Below are 22,911 nucleotides of genomic sequence, written 5' to 3'. Positions count from 1 at the left end.
AGCATAATTCGAAAGAAAATGGAAAAATGTATTGATAAAAGGGCAACGGCCTTGTCACAGTGGATACACCGGTTCCCGTGAGATCAACGAAGTTAAGCGCTGTCGGGCATGGCCGGAACTTGGATGGGTGACCATCCAGCCGCCATGCGTTGTTGCCATTTTTCGGGGTGCACTCAGCCTCGTGATGCCAATTGAGGAGCTGCTCGACCGAATAGTAGCGGCTCTGGTCAAAGAAAACCATCATAACGACCGGGAGAGCGGTGTGCTGACCACACGCCCCTCCTATCTGCATCCTCAACTTGAGGATGACAAGGCGGCCGGATGGTCCCGATGGGCCACTTATGGCCTGAAGACAGAGTGATTTTTTATTGATAAAAGGAAGGCGATTATACTGAAAAATAAACTCATTTTTGGTATTAAATAAATACTTATCCTTGCATAGAAAACTGAGTAACAGCATCGTTAACGAGGAAACTGGGCATCTTTAGAGATACGAGTAGCGCTCGGTCGTAAGACAGGGTGTGCCTCAAAATGCTCTTACAGGTCGCTAAGGATACAGTGGCCAATGCACAGAGACCAATTTTCGTCCAAAGCTCTGGGTGAGTTCATTCGTTTCTTCAAAAGGGGAGGCTGATTAAGCATTTGCCACCTTTCGGCCGAGGAGCGATGATGAATCGACACGCACGACCTGCACTCTTTCTCAAACGATTTTACAGAAAGTATTCAGTAAAAAAAAAAAAAAAAAACATTTTCGCTTTACTGGTAGCTTTATATGTCACGTTTATTATGATGTGCCCATCAATTCGTTAATGGTCATAGTCATTGTGATATTCAAGTGGAAGTAACACACTGCGCGAAATTCGAAAAAGTTTGCGATTAAAAAATAGGGGTCATTATGATTTTGCGTTTGGTGCAAATTACATAATTTGTTTTTGCATGTGAAGTTTAGCTAACATTTTAAATTTTTCTTTAGACTTGGACGGAGGTCTCTATGTATCACCAATCTCGAGAAAATTGATCTGGCGTAGTGCACTCATTTGCGATCGCACCGTGCTAGCGATAAAGACAGAGTGAATCGTCCACAACGTTCCTCATATTTCACAAACAGCTTGAGATATCGAAATGAGATTTTGACAAATGATAGCTCACTAACAGGAGAGTACTTTGCCATATGGTTATTAAGCAAACCTTTATTATCTACCATGTTATTCCACTAACTACAGACTTTTCCAATAAAAGAATGCAATTTTAAGGGCCATCGATAGCTGCTGAAATGAGAAATGCTCTGAGTTATAGTCATTACACATTTAATTTATTCTGAGGATGTGCTTCTTCATAAGCTGCTGACCATACTTTTCCTCAGTCCTTCACATAACAAACTTCATAAACCACTGTTTCAGAATTCTCTCGCAATTGCATCTGCACAACATGTCAGCAAGGTGAGGCTGCATAAACTCTGCTGAGTTTTGGAGAAAGAAACAAATTTTAACATGACAACAAGAGAAATGTATAGGTTTTACTCAAAATTTCCCTCTTGTGACACTTCTCTGAAAGTTACAAATGGCTAACAAACCAGGCGTGAATGAATCACTGCATTTTCAGAGGAATTCTTTTTAGATACTACCAAAAGAAGAGGTGACAATTCTTTTTGAATGGTCACCAAACAGGTGTGGGCGAGAAGAGGCCCCACTTAATATTTACAAAACAATGTGAGTGTAGGCTTCAGTTTATCATGGCACTTCCACTCCAACGCTCGGCATTTCCCCTACAGCGCCTGCCTGCAGCCCCCACTACTGTTACTCTCCCCACATTTGCCCTGCTGTCTGCACATGCAATGGACAAAGTATTCTGCATGCACTATACTCGCCAGGCGCCGCGTATGGAGCATGTTCTCTGCATGTGTGTCTTAGGATGAATGGTGTTGGCTTAAACACAGCCAAAGGTGTAAGGATAGAGGTATGATTAATATCTGAGCATGCATGGAGCAAACTAACATGACAGTCTTTTGGTTATGTTGGCCAGCGTATTGTGTTTTAACTCGTCACTTTCCTTGTGTCTTAATTTCTTCTCCAGAATCACTCCTCTGCTGTTCAGTGTATGAAACATTATAAGCACAGAGTGATGAAAATTGCACACTCACACAGGACAGACACGAATTAACATACCCATAGAAATTGTTTCTAAATGTCTGTCAATTAAATTATAAAATATTGTACTGTGTAAAACAGTAGTCGTTTACATTACCAACCTTGACATTATGTGTAAAAAGATTTTGTTCGGTATATAACTTATTTTTAGGCCTTCACTTCGGAATAACTACAATATTTACATTGATTTTCGATAGTTGATCTCTTTCTTACTGCTTTGAAAATTAACAGACCAGTCAAAATATTAGTCACTGCCTGGAGCCATCTCGTGAATACACTGACATATCACTTATATCTAACCTTGGCAGTTGCCTCAATCCATCGAGAAAGAAACTTTACAAATCTGTTGAGGTAGGGGATACTGGCACACGTTTATGCACGGAGCACATTTTCACAGAGCACTTTTCTCGGGAACCTTTCTTGCTAGAGCACTCCTGACAATGGGAGATTAGTTGTGCCATCTACTGAGGGTTCTCAGAAACTTCTCTGCACCAAGTGAATGAACGTCTTAGCGTGAAGAATATATTAGTGATTCAGTGCAGGTGAGTAAATTTTGTGAATGAACTAATGAATCTCCTAGGGAGCATATGATCAAAACTGAAAATAGATAAATACATCTTTGTTTACAGGAAATTATTCAACTTTAAAGTTACATTTATATAATTTGAAAATCTGAAAATTACTACTGTAACTTCAAAACTATTTCAGACATAGTGATAAGACACATTCATGCAGTTCTATTACAGCACATTCATACACAATTTTGCATTGCCATCTTAACTGATATTCCAGCTAAGGAAAGATTAAGGCAACAGCAGCTGGAACTGCAATGTAAAAAACTGAAGGCACATGTGAATAAAAGGTAGAAATTGCTAAAAAAAACTCTACTTTAACCTAATGAATCTCAAGGGAAAATAATTAATTTTATCGGAGCAAGGACACTGATAAGGCCTAGAAATTGATAAAACTAATAACAAAATAAAATGTCAGTTAGTGTTCCCTTCAGTTGTACAAAATTTCAGTTGCTTTTTATGTCATCTGTGATCTTGTATCTCCTCCCTTCTCTCAGTCTCCTCTCAGTAACTAGTCCTTGTGCAGCATCTGCTAGCAAGCACACCTGTCTCAATGAATGTCCCATCCAGTTATTTTATTTATTTTATTTACATGTCAAGTTCTGTAGGACCAAACTGAGGAGCAAATCTCCAAGGTCATGGAACGTGTCAATACATGAAATTACGATGTAAAAATAATAACAGATAAAAAGTCAAGCCATAAGTTTAAATAAATGCAATCAACAAAACAATATGAATCAGCTTTATTTTTCAATGAACTCCGGCACAGAATTGAAGGAGTGACCCATGAGGAAACTCTTCAGTTTAGATCTGAAAGCGCATGGGTTACTGCTAAGATTTTTGGATTCTTGAGGTAGCTTAATGAATATGGATGCAGCAGTATACTGCACACCTTTCTGCACAAGAGTTAAAGAAGTCCGACCCAAGTGCAGGTTTGATTTCTGCCGAGTTTTAACTGAATGAAAGCTGCTTATTCTTGGGAATAAGATGATATTGTAAACAAGAAATGACAGAGAGGACTATATACATTGAGAGGCGAATATCAAAATACCCAGACTCGTGAAAAGAGGTCGACAAGAGGTTCGCAGATTTACACCACTTATTACCTGAACCGCCCATTTCTGAGCAAAAAATATCCTTTTAGAATGGGAAGAGTTACCCCAAAATATAATACCATACAACATAAGCGAATGAAAATAATCGAAGTAGGCTACTTTTCGTGTCAAACAATCACTTACTTCAGATACCGTTCGAATAGTAAAAATGGTGGCATTAAGTCTTTGACAGTTTACTATTTATCCGAACGCCTAGAAATTTGAACTGATCAGTTTCTATAATCGTATGCCCATTCTGAAAAATTAAAACGTCTGATTTTGTTGAATTGTGTGTTAGACACTGTAAAAACTGAGTCTCACTGTGAGTTAGCGTTAGTTTATTTTCTACAAGCCATGAACTCAGGTCAGGAACTGCACTACTTGAAACTGAGCAAATGTTACACACAACATCATTGACTACCAAGCTAGTGTCATCAGCAAACAGAAATATTTTATAGTTAACTGTAATACTAGAGGGCATATCATTTATATAAATAAGGAACAGGAGTGGCCCCAACACTGATCCCTGGGGCACCCCCACCCCCCTCCCCATTTGACCATACCCCACTCAGAACCCACATCACAGCCACTCTAAACACTGTGAATAATGACCTTTTGCTCTCTGTTGCTAAAGTAAGAGGTGAACCAATTGTGAGCTACTCCCTGTATTCGGTAATGGTCCAACTTCTGGAGCAATATTTTGTGAACAACACAATTGAACACCTTAGTTAAATCAAAAAATATGCCTACTGTTCGAAACCTTTTGTTTAACCCAGCCAGTACCTCACAGAGAAAAGCGAATAAAGCATTTTCAGTTGTTAAACTATTTCTAAAGCCAAACTGTACTTCTGATAGCAAATCGTGTGATGTAAAATAATCATTTATCCTTACATACACGACCTTTTCAATAACTTTAGCAAACACTGATGGCATAGAAATAGGTCTAAATTGTTTATGTTATCCCTTTCTATAAAGTGGCTTTACTACTGAGTACTTCAACCGTTCAGGAAGCTGACCATTCCTAAAGGAAAAATTACAAATATGCTAAAAACAGGGCTAACTTGTGCAGCACAGTACTTTAGTATTCTGCTCGGCACTCCATCATATCCATGAGAGTCCTTAGGCTTCAGTGCTTTAATTATTGAATCAATCTTCCCCTTGCCGGTATTACAGTGGAGTATTTCAGACATAAATCTCGGAAAGGCATTTTCCAAGACAGATATATGATTCCCAGTAGAAACTAAATTTTTATTTAATTCACAAGCAAGCTCAGAAAATGATTGTTAAAAACTGTACATATATCTGATTTATCAGTAACAGAAATATTTTTATAGAAACTGACTTTATATCGTCGACTTTGTGCTGCTGACCAGACACTTCCTTCACAACTGATCATATGGTTTTAATTTTATCCTGTGAATTATCTATTCTACTTGTGTATCACATGCTCCTTGCCTTCCGAATGACATTTGCAGGCACCTTGCGGTACTGTTTGTATTAGACTACTGTAGCTTGAGTGTGACTACTTCTAACACTTTGATGTAATCCCCACTTTGTTCTACATGATATCCTTATCCCACTAGTCAGCTGGATTCCAGCGAGGAAGTATCTAATACTTCTCTATCCTGCTCCTTCTCGGTGTGAGCCCGCCAAAATTGTCGTTTGGGCCAATCTGAGAGCACATACTTTATTTCGCCTCTCTGAACCTACTAACTATTTTGTTCTGGAAGGTTTGGCGTCGATTTTTGGAAGATTCCAACCCAAACTCTCCGAACTCCTCTTTCCAGCAACTTGCGAGTGCTGCCCTGTGGCACATCGCTGTTCCCAATAATTGTGAATTAAGCATCTTATCAAAGTACATTTTATCACAGACTTTCTGTGACTTTGTCTACTCAGTGTTTACACTCCCCAAGGCATCAGCGGCCCTTTGGCATTAGACAAAAGACTTACCTGTGGAAGCGCCCCATGGCTATTGCACAATATTGCAATCTCATCACACAGGGAGTGCCATTTACATGCGTGATCTGCTCTTCAGATAAAACCTCTACATTCATATTCGCCAACTGTCGACCTCAGCGCGAGTTTACTGAAATCAACGCGCAAAAACCTCAGAAACATCCTTGAACGTTTCCAGAATGAATTTTCACTCTGCAGTGAAATGTGCACTGATTTAAGAGTTACTGGCAAATTAAAACTGTGTGACGGACCGGGAATGGAACCTAGAACCTATGCTATTCACGGGAACGTACTCTACCGACTGAGCTCAATTCCTCTGGAAACAATCTCTAAACTGGGCTAATCCATTTCTTCAAAAGTCTTTTCTTCCAGAAACGTTAATCTTGATAGGTGCACAGGAGAACGTATATGAAATTCAGAAGGTAGGGGAAAGTAATTGGGGACAGCCAAGCTACGAGGGAGGAGCCGTGGGCCATGCCTGGACAGCTCAGTAGACACAGAGCTTGCCTGCGAAAGGCAGAGGTACCTGGTTCGACTTCCAGGTCGTCATACATTTTATGTTTCCAGGAGTCTCATTCATGAACGTGCTTGGAGCGAAATCGGATGAAGACTTAATGAGCCCATATCATACAATGCTTTTCTGTCTCAAAATGTAACATGTGCAAAATGGCTGCGATCGAATGTGGCATCATTAGAGGCTCAGACAAGGTTGAGCATGTCGTCAGAGATGTCGTAGGATTTACAACTGCCCAGGTCCATGTTGTTGTGAAGTAGATACATCATCTCTTTGATTGGCCTAAGGGATCGAGTGACAGTGACAGCTAAACTCTTGAGTGTATGCTGTGAACCGAACGTCATTGATCCTTGTCAGCTATTGCTCGAGACTTGCTTTGCGTCTGGAGAACTAGCTGAAACTTGTAGCAGGTCGTCACAGCATTCATCATAAGAACGGCCACCGTCGAAAACCGAAATATGCTTGAGCAGCAAAGAGTCGAGTGTGGGTAGTGCGCCAGTATGGATCAAAGCATGTTACAATGCAACCCAAGCAGATTTTGATTTCACGTTTGTGCAAAGAGGCGGACGTTCGACCTGGCTGTATTCATTTTACAGAACAGTTATTTTTGTTACTTTAGTTAGATGAGCTCTTCGCTGACTGTTTGTTGTGTTGTTCTTTGTTTCCCAGATAACCAGCTTCTTATGCTGTGCTACGACATGTTTGTTGCTGGCTCGGAAACGACAGGCAACTCGCTCCGATTTGCTTTCCTTATGATGTTACGACATCCTGACGTCCAGGAACGAGTGCACAAAGAGATAAAAGAAGCAATTGGCACCCACAGGCTCCCAACACTAGAGGACAAAGACAGGTACTTAGATCAACCTTACAGTGATGAACGTATGAGAGAACATCATTAAGGCTTCACAGCCAGAAATTATTTGTAATTTTGTTACATATCTAACCAATTAATCTTATTTCTAGAACTGACTTACTTAACAGTTTAACATACACTACTATAAATATATATTTTACTTTGACTGTACATCTAGATAACTAGCAGTGACTGTATACAAAATTAATCTTAGAAGCTCGTTTTGTTTTTCAGTCACCTGAACTTTTATAGTTTCTTTGTTGTATATTTTGATTCATCTGTGCAGTTATCAGTTTGAAAATTTCATTTTTGCATATCATCTAAATTTCCTATTATCTGCTATCAGTATGGTTCCCGCATTTTATTTCTTTATAATCTGCTAATCTCCATGAACCCTCTTGCATATGTTACATTGTCACGATTCCTCTGTTGACCTTCTTCTGAATATGAAATTATTATAATTCTTAGTTGGATTGTCATCTTTTCACTGTTTCGTAATCCTTCATCTTCCTAACTTGAGGATCACTAAAACTGCTGACTATGAGAACTTTGACATTCGTTTCTTTTTTTGCATCCTTACATGTAATTAAAATATTTATCCGACGAGGAAATATTTTTAATAAAAGCTTAGCAGTGTACCATAAAAGAATGATCCATACACAAGACGTACACTAGCTTTAAAAAGTCAGCATCGTGAAGAAGTGACTGCATATTTCCTGAATTCTGCAGTGCTCGGGCTCCCTGTTCGTCAGTACATGGGGTCTACCTCGCCATGGTTCAGCTGTCGTTGTTCATTCGCGTTTCAACTTGACACTCACGTCACAAACAGTTCACTTGGGCTGCTTTAGAAGGGTTGAAATATCGGTGATGGATTTGTTACTAAGATGACATTCAGCGACTAGTCCAGATTTGAAGTCACTGAGCTCGCCTTACTTACACGTTCCGTCGTTACCGCTTCTCTAATGCAAAATAATACGCCCTTCATCCTTTTTTACTGGCGCGTCCGTATCTCTTAACGTCTAACGCTCAATTCCGTATTATATAAGGGTGACCGGTTACTTTTGATCAGAAAGTGCATCTTGGAACGTAGAGTGAAGAAAAGTAAACCTACGTCCATAGAATTTATAGATTCACAGGAAGCTTTTCCCACTGAAAACCGGAATATACTCTGGAATGCGGTAGACATAAAATACATGCAGCGAAAGATTATTTAGAACTTGTACAGAAATCAGATTGCACCTGTAAAAATCGAAGGACATGAATGGCAGGAAGTAGTCGAGAGGAAAGTGAGTTAGAGTCATAGCCTATCACCAGTGTCATCCAATACATTTACTAAGTAGTAGGCTGGTCGGGGTGGCCGTGCGGTTCTAGGCGCTACAGTCTGGAACCGCGAGACCGCTACGGTCGCAGGTTCGAATCCTGCCTAGGGCATGTGTGTGTGTGATGTCCTTAGGTTAGTTAGGTTTAAGTAGTTTTAAGTTCTAGAGGACTGATGACCTCAGATGTTAAGTCCCATAGTGCTCAGAGCCATTTGAACCAGCCAGTAAGTGGTAAAGAAACCAGAAAGAAAATTGTAGAGAGAATTAAAATTCAGGGAGACGATACAACACTGAACTTCTGCCAGAGACAGCAGAGGACTTGGAAGACCAGTTGAACGCAATGGACAGTGTCTTGAAAAGAGATTACAAGCTGAATATCAACAAAAGTAGAAGAAGGTTACTGGAGGCTAGTCGAATTGATGCTGGGGGAATATGATTAGAAAGTGAGACACTGTAAGTAGTAGACGAGTTTTACTGCTAATATTGTTCAATAGGTAATGCCCCACATTTTTTCTCAGAACATATTTATTGGCTAAGAATCAAAATTTGGTAACAATATACATCAACACATCTTGTCCATGTCGTAATCTTCAATACAGTCTCCATGATGTTCTATGGCCATACGCCAACGTTTTGGAAGAGCATGTATTCCCTGCTGGTAAAAGCTCTTGTCCTATAGGCATAGCCATTTTTTCACTGCATGGCTGACACTCTCGTTATCTTTAGGTTGTGTTCCCTGTAGAGAATCCTTAAGCGGCGCACAGTCTGAGGATGCCAGGACTGGACTGTAAGATGAATGAGGCAATGATGTCCAACCCAATTTGCGATGTGTTTCCGCGTTCTCAACGTTGTATGTGGGCATGCATTATCGTTTTGGAGCAAGATTTATGCTGGATTCTTGTCTGATCGAACACGTCGGAAATGGTTCTTCACTTCATTCAGAGTCTTTACGTATGCCTCTAAACTGATGGTTGACCCAGGTGGCATCACATCCACGAGAATGACGCAATCACCATCCCAGAAGACTGTCACCATATCTTTTCCAGCAGAGGGGATTAACTTGAATTTTGTGGTGAGTGGGGATGATGCCACTCCATGGACTGCCTTTTTGTTTCCGGCGCATTGTGGTGCACCCAGCTTTCATTCCCCGTAACTATCCATGACAGAAAGGCCTCTCCGTCGGTCTCAAAACACTCCAACAATTCGGATGAAATGCCCTTTCTTTGAACCTTGTGGTCCGCTGTGGGCATTCGTGGAACCCATCGTGAGCACCTCTTTGAACATTCGAGAGTCTCGATCATTGTAGAAGCATTTCCAATGCTGACCGATAACTGTAGAGCCAATTGACGAGTTGTGATGCGCTGGTCGGCACGAATATTGGCATCCGCACGATTCACCATGTCTGAAGCAGTGGCTGTGACAGGACGTCCCGAATGTGGCTGATCTTGGAGTTCTGTTTCTGATTTTCCTGAGGCTGTAACTTTCTTTACCCGTCGCCCAACTGTACTCCATTCAACTGCAGTATCGCCATACACTGCACACAAACGTTTATGGAATCTCACCACGGTTTTTTTTTCTAAACACAAGAATTCACTAACAGCACACTGCTTGTAACGTGAGTAGTATGTAGACGCCACTTTGACGCTGTACTACGGCTGTGCCATATACCAGATCGGTTCGAAACTACACCGGCGCACAAAACTAACATCAAATTTGAAGCACCGACAAGGTACATTAATGGCTATTTTTTAAAATAAGTGGGGCATTACTTATCGAACGACCTTCGTACTTAAGAAGAAAAATCGTGGAACTAAAGAGGATTTAATATGTAGATTTTCAATAAGAAAAGTAGCTTTCCTGAAAAAGAAGAATATTTTAACGTATAAAATTAAATTTAAGTTTTAGGAAGCCTTTTTTATAAGTATTTGTCTGGTACTTAGCCTTGTAAAAACGTGAATTGTGGATGACATACAGTGCAGAAAGAAGAGCACAGTAGCTTTTTGAAATGTGGTGCTACAGAAGCTCAGATGGGTAGGTCTAATAAAGAAAGAAATATTGCTGATTCGAACTGGGGAGGAAAGAAATTTATAGTATAACTTGATTAAAAGTAGAAATCAGTTGATAAGATACATCCTGAGGCATCAAGGAAAGGTGAGGAAAACACTGCAGAGAGAGCTTAAGGCTCAGCAGGTTCAAGTGGATGTTGTTTGCAGTAGTTACGGAAAGATGAAGTTTGGACAGGATAGAGTTGCATGATCAGACCAGTCTTCGGACTGAAGACCACTACAACAATTCTTCAACAAATTCGTTACGTACAGACTAAGGAGAGACTTCAGTGAACAGTTAACTGAAGCACAAACACATTATTGAATAAAGAACAAATTAACCGTCGTGGATCGCCATCACTGTGGTAGTTTATAATTGTGCGCGATTGTTTAAATTTTGGGGGCAGAATAACAAATGTACCGCTCGGTGAGGGTGGCTGCGGATGAACAGGTACGCAGTACTGTAACTCCTGATTTCACACTGCCAGCCTGAGAACTGTGCGTTGAGCTGACTAGACGACGGTAACACTCCGACAGACGCTTTGCGAGACGACTCCCGACTAACCGGAACTGCCTGTGTGTTGCGACCTTTCTTACCACACAGCGGCACGGCAGTAGCGCATATGAATTCTGGAGGGTGTAGTCAAAGGCTCTCGGATTGGCCCCACAGAGGACGCTGCACTGGCTTGCAGCGTATTTTCGGAGGTCACCTCATGCTGGAGTCTCGACAATCAACTACATTGTAAAATTGACTTCAGTGGACGTAAATTTATAATTCTGCTTACACTACGACCTTTCGTAAGACAGCCTGAGTTTCGTTACTCGCATTTTTTTAAATTTTTTTTGAGCACTTCGTTGTTTTAGTGACGTAGGATAGATTATTGCTGGAAGAGGGTCTAGAGTTCTTCTTAATTGTCAATACAAAATATAATGTGTCGTTCTGTCATTTCTGCATCGGTGCGATGATCAAAACTAGAAACCGGGTGTGTTTACCTCATGGAGATAGAATAAGTGGAGATGGTTCTACAGACTTACGCTATACGTTGTTTTGAAGCTAGTGGGCAGGGCCTGCCGCCATCTTGGATCCCCCAAAACATTAGCAGACGAGTGTTTATTGTTGTTGTTGGGATGTTTAAGGGGGACTAAACGAGTGTTTACAATTGCTTCTTGTTCGTTATTTCTGTCGTGTGCACGCGATATTTGTTTTATATAGTAACTGTTACACTGTTTTAGTGAACAACACAGCATAATGGACACAACTTCAAACGTTTTCATGGTCTTAAATGCGTATTTGATACAGTAATACGACACGAAAATATGACGCTTCTGGACTCAGTACTGTAATTCCTTTTTGTTTATACACTTCGAATAACCGAGAATATGTACTATGAAAAGCGTGCTTCGTAATCCATTTCTATTCACTTTCATTATGTTTGTGTCGATAATTGATAAAGCCAGAACTCCAAAAGCAATGATTGATAGTTTAGAGGCACCGATTTGTGTTCGCTGCATTTTCAAGTCAAATGCAAATTTTAAATGTTTAAGTTTGCAAGAAACTTATATCGTTTGGTGTCCCATAGGTGTATGCAGGGATGATATAAACAAGCCAGCTGTCATGTCAACAAAGATTCGTTAAATTACGAAGGAAAAGAACTGAATTTTACATTGTCAGGCCCATTGTAGTTTACACATCTGCTTTGTTTTTTAATTGTACCTACCAAGTGACATTCAGTGTGGCAAATAACAGCAATTTACAGGATAACACAACAACACAGTGATTAATGTAGTGATCTACGTAGGCTGGACTTAGATCTACATCCACATCTACATTTATACTCCGCAAGCCACCCAACGGTGTGTGGCGGAGGGCACTTTACGTGCCACTGTCATTACCTCTCTTTCCTGTTCCAGTCTCGTATGGTTCGCTGGAAGAACGACTGTCTGAAAGCCTCCGTGCGCGCTCTAATCTCTCTAATTTTACATTCGTGATCTCCTCGGGAGGTATAAGTAGGGGGGAGCAATATATTCGATACCTCATCCAGAAACGCAACCTCTCGAAACCTGGCGAACAAGCTCCACCGCGATGCAGAGCGCCTCTCTTGCAGAGTTTGCCACTGAGTTTGGTAAACATCTCCGTAACGCTATCAAGGTTACCAAATAGCCCTGTGACGAAACGCGCCGCTCTTCTTTGGATCTTCTCTATCTCCTCCGTCAACCCTATCTGGTATGGATCCCACACTGATGAGCAATACTCAAGTATAGGTCAAACGAGTGTTTTGTAAGCCACTTCCTTTGTTGATGGACTACATTTTCTAAGGACTCTCCCAATGAATCTCAACCTGGTACCCGCCTTACCAACAATTAATTTTATATGATCATTCCACTTCAAATCGTTCCGCGCGCATACTCCCAGATATTTTACAGAAGTAACTTTCTACCAGTGTTTGTTCCGCTATCATATAATCATACAATAAAGGATCCTTCTTTCTATGTATTCACAATACATTACATTTGTCTATGTTAAGGGTCAGTTGCCACTCCCTGCACCAAGTGCATATCCGCTGCAGATCTTCCTGCATTTCGCTACAATTTTCTAATGCTGCAACTTCTCTGTATACTACAGCATCATCCGCGAAAAGCCGCATGGAACTTCCGACACTATCTACTAGGTCATTTATATATATTGTGAAAAGCAATGGTCCCATAACACTCCCCTGTGGCACACCAGAGGTTACTTTAACGTCTGTAGACGTCTCTCCATTGATAACAACATGCTGTGTTCTGTTTGCTAAAAACTCTTCAATCTAGCCACACAGCTGGTCTGATATTCCGTAGGCTCTTACTTTGTTTATCAGGCGACAGTGCGAAACTGTATCGAACGCTTTCCGGAAGTCAATAAAAATAGCATCTACCTGGGAGCCTGTATCTAATATTCTCTGGGTCTCATGAACAAATAAAGCATGTTGATTCCTACAGAGTAGATTCTGGGTTTCCAAAAACGACATGATACTCGAGCAAAAAACATGTTCTAAAATTATACAACAGATCTACGTCAGAGATATAGGTCAATAGTTTTGCGCATCTACTCGACGACCCTTCTTGAAGACTGGGACTACCTGTGCTCTTTTCCAATCATTTGGAACCTTCCGTTCCTCTAGAGACTTGCGGTACACGGCTGTTAGAAGGGGGGCAAGTTCTTTCGCGTACTCTGTGTAGAATCGAATTGGTATCCCGTCAGGTCCTGTGGACTTTCGTCTGTTGAGTGATTCCAGTTGCTTTTCTATTCCTTGGACACTTATTTCGATGTCAGCCATTTTTTCGTTTGTGTGAGGATTTAGAGAAGGAACTGCAGTGCGGTCTTCCTTTGTAAAACAGCTTTGGAAAAAGGAATTTAGTATTTCAGCTTTACGCGTGTCATCCTCTGTTTCAATGCCATCATCATCCCGGAGTGTCTGGATATGCCGTTTCGAGCCACTTACTGATTTAACGTAAGCGAGAACTTACTAGGATTTTCTGTCAAGTCGGTACATAGAATTTTACTTCCGAATTCACTGAACGCTTCACGCATAGCCATCCTTACGCTAACTTTGACATCGTTTAGCTTCTGCTTGTCTGAGAGGTTTTGGCTGCGTTTAAACTTGGAGTGAAGCTCTCTTTGCTTTCGCAGTAGTTTCCTAACTTTGTTGTTATACCACGGTGGGTTTTTCCCGTCCCTCACAGTTTTACTCGGCACGTACCTGTCTAAAACGCATTTTACGATTGCCTTGAACTTTTCCATAAACACTCAACATTGTCAGTGTCGGAACAGAAATTTTCGTTTTGATCTGTTAAGTAGTCTGAAATCTGCCTTCTTTTACTCTTGCTGAACAAATAAACCTTCCGCCCTTTTTTTATATTCCTATTAACTTCCATATTCAGGGATGCTGCAACGGCCTTATGATCACTGATTCCCTGTTCTACACATAGAGTCGAAAAGTTTGGGTCTGTTTGTTATCAGTAGGTCCAAGATGTTATCTCCACAGGTTCTCTGTTTAATTGCTCGAGGCAATTTTCGGATAGTGCACTCAGTATAATGTCACTCGATGCTCTGTCCCTACCACCCATCCTAAACATCTGTGTGTCCCAGTCTATATCTGGTAAATTGAAATCTCCACCTAAGACTATAACATGCTGAGAAAATTTATGTGAAATGTATTCCAAATTTTCTCTCAGTTGTTCTGCCACTAATGCAGCTGAGTCGGGAGGTCGGTAAAAGGAGCCAATTATTAACCTAGTTCGGTTGTTGAGTGTAACCTTCACCCATAATAATTCACAGGAACTATCCACTTCTACTTTGCTTTAACAGATATGTAACCCTTTAAGTACTTATAATTTAACCACTGTAACAGGTGTTCCACACATTTTACTGAATATTTAATTAACTACATGTAGTTACATTACTTTTATATTAAATTATTGCATTTTAAAACATTAATCCCCATTTCCAGGATATTTCTTGCCGGGAATTTTCAGTTACTTGGGAATAACCAAACAATGAAAATCAAGTGTATTGCTCACCTCCAGAGAGCTCTTTGTGTGGGACTGATAGGAAATCTAAAGTCAAATCACAGAAATAAAACATACTGTAAAACTTCACAGTGCATCGGAATTTCAAGTGTATATAAGAAAATTGTTCTTAAATAAGTCCACTTACGAATGAAATGTGATTTGTTTAAACTTTAGACTACAATCAGAACGATTATTACCCCCGTAAGCGACGCAAGCAGGCATTTTTTATCAGAACACTTCACGACTACACGGAATCAACCCACCAGAAGCGAGTGTTTTGGGGTAGCTAACATGCCGATTCTTCACTTGGGTCGGCTTCAAGTTTGTGACGTCATGACAACTCCTCTTATTTTTACCTCCATGGTTTATCTTCGGTCAACAGAATCGAATATTTCAGCCTCAGTTTTATTGTCTTCCATTTCAGTACGAAGATCAATAAGCATTTGACAGTAGTTTATTCTCCTTTGGTTTAGCACTCAAACGAAAATGCAAGCTACGATATTTGATGTTTCTGAAGTTTCAAACATTCTTGTTCCACATTTTTAAAACAACACATTGTATTCTTTTGTACTGGATATGATTCACAAATAAGTGAGACGACGGCCATTTTAACATGTTTTTACATATTTCGCATAATAAGAGGTCTGTGGTTAATAATGGCAAAAACGTTTACTATTTGTAGATTGGTTTATACCAGAGCTGCTCTGACGGAGTCACAGAGAATGTGTCATGTCATACCAATACGGGGAACAAGGCGAGTGCTCGAAGACACCACGCTACACGGCTATCGACTTCCAGAGGTTAGTATCTGTATTCTGTCGTCTTGATCATAATGTAAATCAGCGCCAGTAAAGTCTGGACCAGAAGACTTGCTTTTATTAAGTGATTTAAGATGCTTCACTACTCCGAGGATATTTACTTCTACGTTACTCTTGTTGGCAGCTGTTCTTGATTCTAATTCTGGAATATTTACTTCATCTTCTTTTGTGAAGGCACTTCGGAAGACTGTGTTTTTAGTAACTCTGCTTTGGCAGCACTATCTTCGACAGTATCTCCATTGCTATCGCGCAGAGAAGGCATTGATTGTTTCTTGCCGCTAACATACTTCACATACGACCAGAATCTCTTTGGATTTTCTGCCAAGTTTAGAGACAAAGTTTCGTTGTAGAAACTGTTATAGGCGTCTCGCATTGAACTCCTCGCTAAGTTTCGAGCTTCTGTAAAGGATCGCCAATCTTGGGGATTTTGCGTCTGTTTAAATTTGGCATGTTTGTTTAGTTGTTTCTGCAACAGTGTACTATTCTAGTCTACACTCATATTATTAATGTGGAATGAGTGGAAACTGCCTCTCACGAAGGCGCCAAGTGAATTTTTATCTGCTTTTTTGAATAGGTATATTTTTCTCTTACTTTTCGAGGATTTGGGGATTACAATATTCAATCTCGCTACGACAACCCTGTGTTCACTAATCCCTATATCGGTTTTGATGCTGGTTATTAACTCAGGTATATTTGTTGCTAAGAGGTCAAGCGTGTTTTCACAACCGTTTACTATTCGCGTGGGCTCGTGAACTAACTGCTCGAAATAATTTTCAGAGAATGCGTTTAACACAATTTCGGATGATGTTCGTCGTTACAGCTGTATTTTAAAATAGTCACCGAACGAAACCGGTTTATATCCAAAACAAATGTTGATTACATAGTTCAACTTGTTCAATAAATTACTCAGCCTATAGCGGATAAATGGTTTTGATCTTCACAAAATACATTAGTATTGTGCATCCGAATGTGAGGAAATTAAATAACTGTTTGACTTACTTGATTTTTCACGTACTTATCCCATCCGTGTAAAATAAAAGCATGTCGACTGTTGGTGAGTACTCCGTTTAACGACGAAGACAAGTTGTGTTGGTGACACTGCTTTATTCCGGTAATTCCACATAGAACACAACCCAAAAGCCACGCAAGCGCTTTTACATTTGCACAGTATCTTCTAAGAAGATAATGGACGCGTCCCCGCAAGAATAGTTGATAACATCTACATCTATATTCTCCAAAACAACGGTGATGTGGCAGAGGGAACGTCCGACTGTACCTGTTATTAGGGCCTTTTGCCGTTCCATTCCCGCTTGGGGCGAAGGAAGAATGATTCTTTAAATGACTCTGTGGGAGCTGTAATTAATCTAATCTTGTCCTCACGATCGCCAAGGGAACGATATGAAGCAGGTTTTCGTGTACTGGAGTCATCATTTAAAGCCGGTTCTAGACACTTTGTTATTAGACTTTCTCCAGATAGTTTCCATCAATCGTAAAGAGTCTGCCAATTCAGCTCTTTCATCATCTCTGTGACATTCACCCGCAGGTCAAATAAACCTATGAGCATTCGTGCTGCCCTTGTATGTATACGTTCAATATCCCCTGCTAGTCCTGTTTGGTACAGGCCCCACACACTTGAGGAACATTAGAGATTGGGCCGCACACGTGATTTTTAAGCAATTTCCTTTGTAGACTGCTTGTATTTCCCTCGTATTCTAACAACAAACCGAGGTCTGCTACCTGCTCTCTACCTGCGACTGATTGTTCCATTTAGTATCGGTACTAAATGTTACACCCAGGTATTTGTATGAGTTCACAAATTCCAACTGTGGCGCACTGACATTACATTCATAGGATATTACGTTCTTAGATTTATGAAATGCACAATTTTACATTTCTGAACATTTGAAGCAAGTTGCCAATCTCTGCACCACATTGAAATCTCATCAAGATCTGACTGAATATTTATGCAGCTTCTCTCTGATTGAACTTCATTAAAGATAGCTACTTCATCATCTTCAAAAAACCTGATATGAGGTTCGCCGATGACATTGTAATTCTGTCAGAGACAGCAAAGGACTTAGAAAAGCAGTTGAACAGAATGGATAGTGTCTTGAAAGGAGGATATAAAATGAACATCAACAAAAGCAAAACGAGGCTAAAGGAATGTAGTCGAATTAAATCGGGTGATGCTGAGGGAATTAGATTAGGAAATGAGACACTTAAAGTAGTAAAGGTGTTTTGCTATTTGGGAAGCAAAATAACTGATGATGGTCGAAGTAGAGAGGATATAAAATGTAGTTTGGCAATGGCAAGGAAAGCGTTTCTGAAGAAGAGAAATTTGTTAACATCGGGTATAGATTTAAATGTCAGGAAGTCGTTTCTGAAAGTATTTGTATGGAGTGTAGTCACGAATGGAAGTGAAACATGGACGATAACAACTTTGGACAAGAAGAGAATAGAAGATTTCGAAATGTGGTGCTACAGAAGAATGCTGAAGATTAGATGGGTAGATCACATAACTAATGAGGAGGTATTAAATAGGATTGGGGGGAAGACGAGTTTGTGGCACAACTTGACAAGAAGAAGGGATCAGTTGGTAGGACACGTTCTGAGGCATCAAGGGATCACAAATTTAGCATTGGAGGGCAGCGTGGAGGGTAAAAATCGTAGAGGGAGACCAAGAGATGAATACACTAAGCAGATTCAGAAGAATGTAGGTTGCAGTAGGTGTTGTTGTTGTTGTTGTCTTCAGTCCTGAGACTGGTTTGATGCTGGGAGATAAAGAAGCTTGCGCAGGATAGAGTAGCATGAGAGCTGCATCAAACCAATCTCAGGACTAAAGACACAACAACAACAAAGTAAGGAGCCAATGCAGTAGAGTACTCTCTGTAAAACCGAATTGGAATCCCATCAAGACCTGGCGATTCATTAATGACTTTTAATGACTTGTAATTGTTATTCTGTAATACTTATATTTAACAATGTATTCGATTGTTTAGTTTTATGTAAAAGTAAGTGGCAGTCTGCCTTATTGCCAGATGGCCAGTGTATATTCCACCAATGTACACGCTAATCAGTCACAATATAAAACAAGAAAAGTTATATACTCTGTATTTTATTTAAAAATTAGTACAACAGCGACGCCAAATTCTAGGACTTTCTGAAACTGCAACCTCAAGGATATCGAAGTTGAATACCTCATCATATGAAGTATCTAAGTTATTTTGTGAACTTTCATTATCTGAGATTGAAATTTTCTAGTTTTCATGCATCTTTGTACTTGTGAATGGTGGAGGCCCAAAGTATTAAGTTACTCTGAATAGTATGATTGAGAATTACTGTTACCGCTGTCCAGCTATAGACAGAACTAGAGAAACTGTATATTTTTTCTTCACTCAGCCTCGGTGGCAATTAAAATACTTCGTTACTCTCACACATTTAAGATTGGCATTTTAGGATCAAACATGCAACAAATTTTGAAGGCTGCAAAATCAAAAATGTACGTTCCAAGACTGTTGTACGCTGTGAATGAGGACAAACCAGATTGAAGAATGGAGTACTGCAAGTTTTTTGAAGGCATACTTCATGAGGATGAACGGTTTGCAGGGATGATTACTTGGTCAGATGAGGCACCATTCAAACTGAACGATACTGTAAACCACCACGCATGTAATGGGCTCCTGAAAATCCTCATGTTCTCGTGGACAAACATGTTGATCTACTGGGTGTTAACATGTGGTTATGGTTTGTCATTGCACAGTTTGATTGGACCATTGTTATTTTGAAGTATCGTAAATGCTAAGGTACATCTTCAGATGCTACTAAAATCGAATATACTTGCCATCTGAGACGAGAATGAAAGATTTTACCTCACTACAACACAGTTGTCAGAACCTACTTGGATGAAAATGTACATAGAAGATGGACAGGTCAAAAAGGATCTGTTGAGTGTGTCCAATGGTCTCCAGACCTTACACCTCTTGAATTCTACCTACGGGGGACATCGGAAAATGAACTTTATCAACAGAAGCCAGCTCCACAGAATGATCTATGAGAAACCATCAAGGCATCCTGTGCAGCTATAACACCAGCAACACTGACAGCCATACTTCGGTCAATAGTTCAGTGGCATCGTCATTGTTTGGCTACTAATGGGGGTCACTTGAAACACATAAAATATCATTGTTGCAATAAGCCAGTGCATGATATATTGTACCTCACAAATAACATTGTGTTTGAAGGCATGTTCATGCTCCTCACATGGATTGCTGATGAAATGGCTTAAATAACTCACTGGATATGCTAAATCTGTCCTCATGCCCACTGCAAAGTATAGAAGCCTTCCAATCATGGTTCTGTATTTTGGTGCATTCTGTTCGCTGCAATTTGTCTTCGTCTATTGCATTTTGTACTTCATATTCAGAATGAGAGGTATTTTCAGAAGTTTTCAGTTTTTCATTTGGAATGCCTTTAAGATTTATTTTGAGTATGCTGTTTGGTCTAAAATCAGTGTTCCATCTTCCCTTGTAACTTGAATTGACTATGCATGTCATGCAACACTAAGCTCTCTTATTTCAAATTCCATGCTTAAGATATTTTTAATTTTCATTATTTCACTTTTCTCACAGTATAATCTTATGTCATCCACACATACAATTAGAATGATTTCACACTGTAGATCACAGTACCAGTGTCCCTCGTTTGCACAGGAACTTGTTGAGTGTTTCATTCCATCGTCCACTGAACTAATGCAAGCCACAGATGCACTTCTCAAGTCTGCAGTTCCACTCCCCATTGTTCAGTTCCTCTTGATCTGGTACGCCACTGAATTTTCTTCATAGTTTGTCAGTGACATCTGTGAAACCAATTCCTAGTTTCACATAGGCTTTATACTGTATATCATCCATCAAACACATCACAATGACATTTAAAGATGAATTCCCATCTAGTTCATCCACTGTTACCATAAGTAGTTTAACTGGACTGTAACACTTGTCAAAATCAATTCCTGCTCTTTGCTTATTAGCTTAAGCTACCACTCATACTCTATCTCTGACAGTGCTTCCCTTTTCCCTTGCACTTGAAACCGCAGTATGTTCATATTGTCTCTGTGTTGTTAGTATGTGATAAAAATGTCTAGGTTCAGTTTTGCATTAGGTTTCCCAGCTCTTCTGGCATTGCTTCTTTCTATTTATTTTTCTTGTCAGCTGACATGGCTTCCTGTATGCTGTGTACACACTTTCCTCCTGGTGTACTTTCCTTTTCAGCTGCATAGTCCTTCTTCTTTTCATTTGTTTTTTTGTCTGTCATCCATATCACTGATTTGACATATTAGCCAGATTGTGTTCTGTAGCTTCTGTTTATTGTAGGTTCTTTTACTTCACAGTTGTTATCATATTTTGTGTCGTATCATTCTCAGCACTCTTATCCTCCTCTTCAGTCTCCTTTTCTACTTCATTATGTTCAGAAGCTACAAATATTTAAAAATTTTCACTTTTTTGTGTGGGAGGCTTCTTCTGCCCCATAATGTCTATATTCTAGGATGCTCCTTCATCATCTGCAGTGGTTGTGGCCTTCAAATCAATCACTTTTCTAATACCTTTGTTCAGTTTTGCTGGAAAGATGTTTTCATCAAATTAAACATCTCTGGCAATCATTATATTTTCTGTTTTTGGATTCCACAGTCTTTAGGCTTTCATGGTTTCTGAATATCCCATCTTTATGTGGGATTGTTCATTTGGTTCAAATTTATCACATCAGTTTTTCATTTTTGCATATACACAACATCCGAATTACTGCAGATGATTAATGTTTGGTTCTTGTCCATGCTATTGTTTGCAAGGACTTTTTCCATAATTTAGTACCATCAAGTCTTTATTTTGCAGATAATTCGTCATTGGTATGTCTTCGCAACAGAAATTTTGTGACATACAGCCCTCCAAAAGTATATATTGCACAGTATTTGGAAGGGTTTGATTGAGCCATTGTCCAACATCGTTTTGTTGAAGTGTGCCAGGGATGGTCAGCTAGTTCCAAATACCTTTTTTCCCAGATATCCTTCAAATTCTTTATGCATATGTTCACCTCCGTTGTCTGAACGGAGCATTCTTTTTTTTTATGTAGAATTTTTTTCCATACACTTTGTATTATTTCAATGGCTGACACACTTCACTGTTCACTTTTAGTACATTCAGGATGATTATAATTAAACTTTCACTGCTTGAGAGGGCCTATTTGAAAATCGAGTGACTGTAGGACAATAAAGCTTTACGGAAATATTTGTAATGGCATGTGGAAAAAAAATAACAAATAAACCATTGAAAGGAACACATTTTAATTTCTACACAAGATGGTAACATGTATTAATTGTGTAATATGTTTACATTCCAGATTAAAAATGTTGCTGAGTGTGGTAATCATCTGATTTGGCAAGTAATGTGAAGTTTATACAAATGCCATTTCACAGTTGTTCATAGCACCTTCTCAATGGTTGACCATTGAATGTTCAGTTGATTTGACATACCATGTGCCCTGCTTGAAGATTGCACATTACGTCCAGCATACTCACTCGTGGCAGCAGCAGCTTCTTCAACAAATTGTGGCACAACTGGCTGTCAGCCTCTCCCAGGAGCAATTCCCAAATTGCCAGCTAATTCAAAGATCTGAATCATGATCTTCAACACAGTATGGAAAGAGGACCTCTCCATATTCCCTTAATGCACCTGTATTTGGAAAGAGCAGCAGCACTATTGCTGTTGCTTTATTAGTAAAGCCCAGTTCATCTTGTCCAGACCCATGTTGACTCTCTGCTAGTTAATGCACACTGATACTTGTATTTCAACCCTGTGTCATCATACCAATAGCAGCACCTAATGGCAAGCATTGACCTTAACACTACTAACAATGTAAATCCTGCAGCACACAGTCTTAACATCTTTCCTATAAAGTTGGGTACCATTGTTATAAATAGTTTTCCACATATGTTGGATCAAGTAGTGAAAGTTTAATTATAGCCACCTTGCATATTACTGCATATCTTGAGTAA

The 22,911-nt window shown here is 39.8% G+C and overlaps 1 protein-coding gene across 1 annotated transcript in view; it reads left to right on the top strand.

Annotated features, from left to right (window-relative positions):
- LOC126267531 (methyl farnesoate epoxidase-like) overlaps positions 1 to 22,911 on the top strand; it is a 188,890-nt gene that overhangs the window by 147,880 nt on the left and 18,099 nt on the right. Inside the window, exons 6-7 of the mRNA XM_049972832.1 lie at positions 6,953 to 7,133; positions 15,731 to 15,848. Of these exons, the coding sequence (XP_049828789.1) occupies positions 6,953 to 7,133; positions 15,731 to 15,848 (299 nt within the window). The remainder of the gene's footprint in view (positions 1 to 6,952; positions 7,134 to 15,730; positions 15,849 to 22,911) is intronic.

The sequence above is a fragment of the Schistocerca gregaria genome, chromosome 4 (assembly GCF_023897955.1).
Source record: "Schistocerca gregaria isolate iqSchGreg1 chromosome 4, iqSchGreg1.2, whole genome shotgun sequence".
Lineage (NCBI taxonomy): Eukaryota > Metazoa > Arthropoda > Insecta > Orthoptera > Acrididae > Schistocerca > Schistocerca gregaria.
The sequence above is the reverse complement of the archived record's forward strand: the minus strand, read 5'-3'. Positions and strand labels throughout refer to the sequence as shown.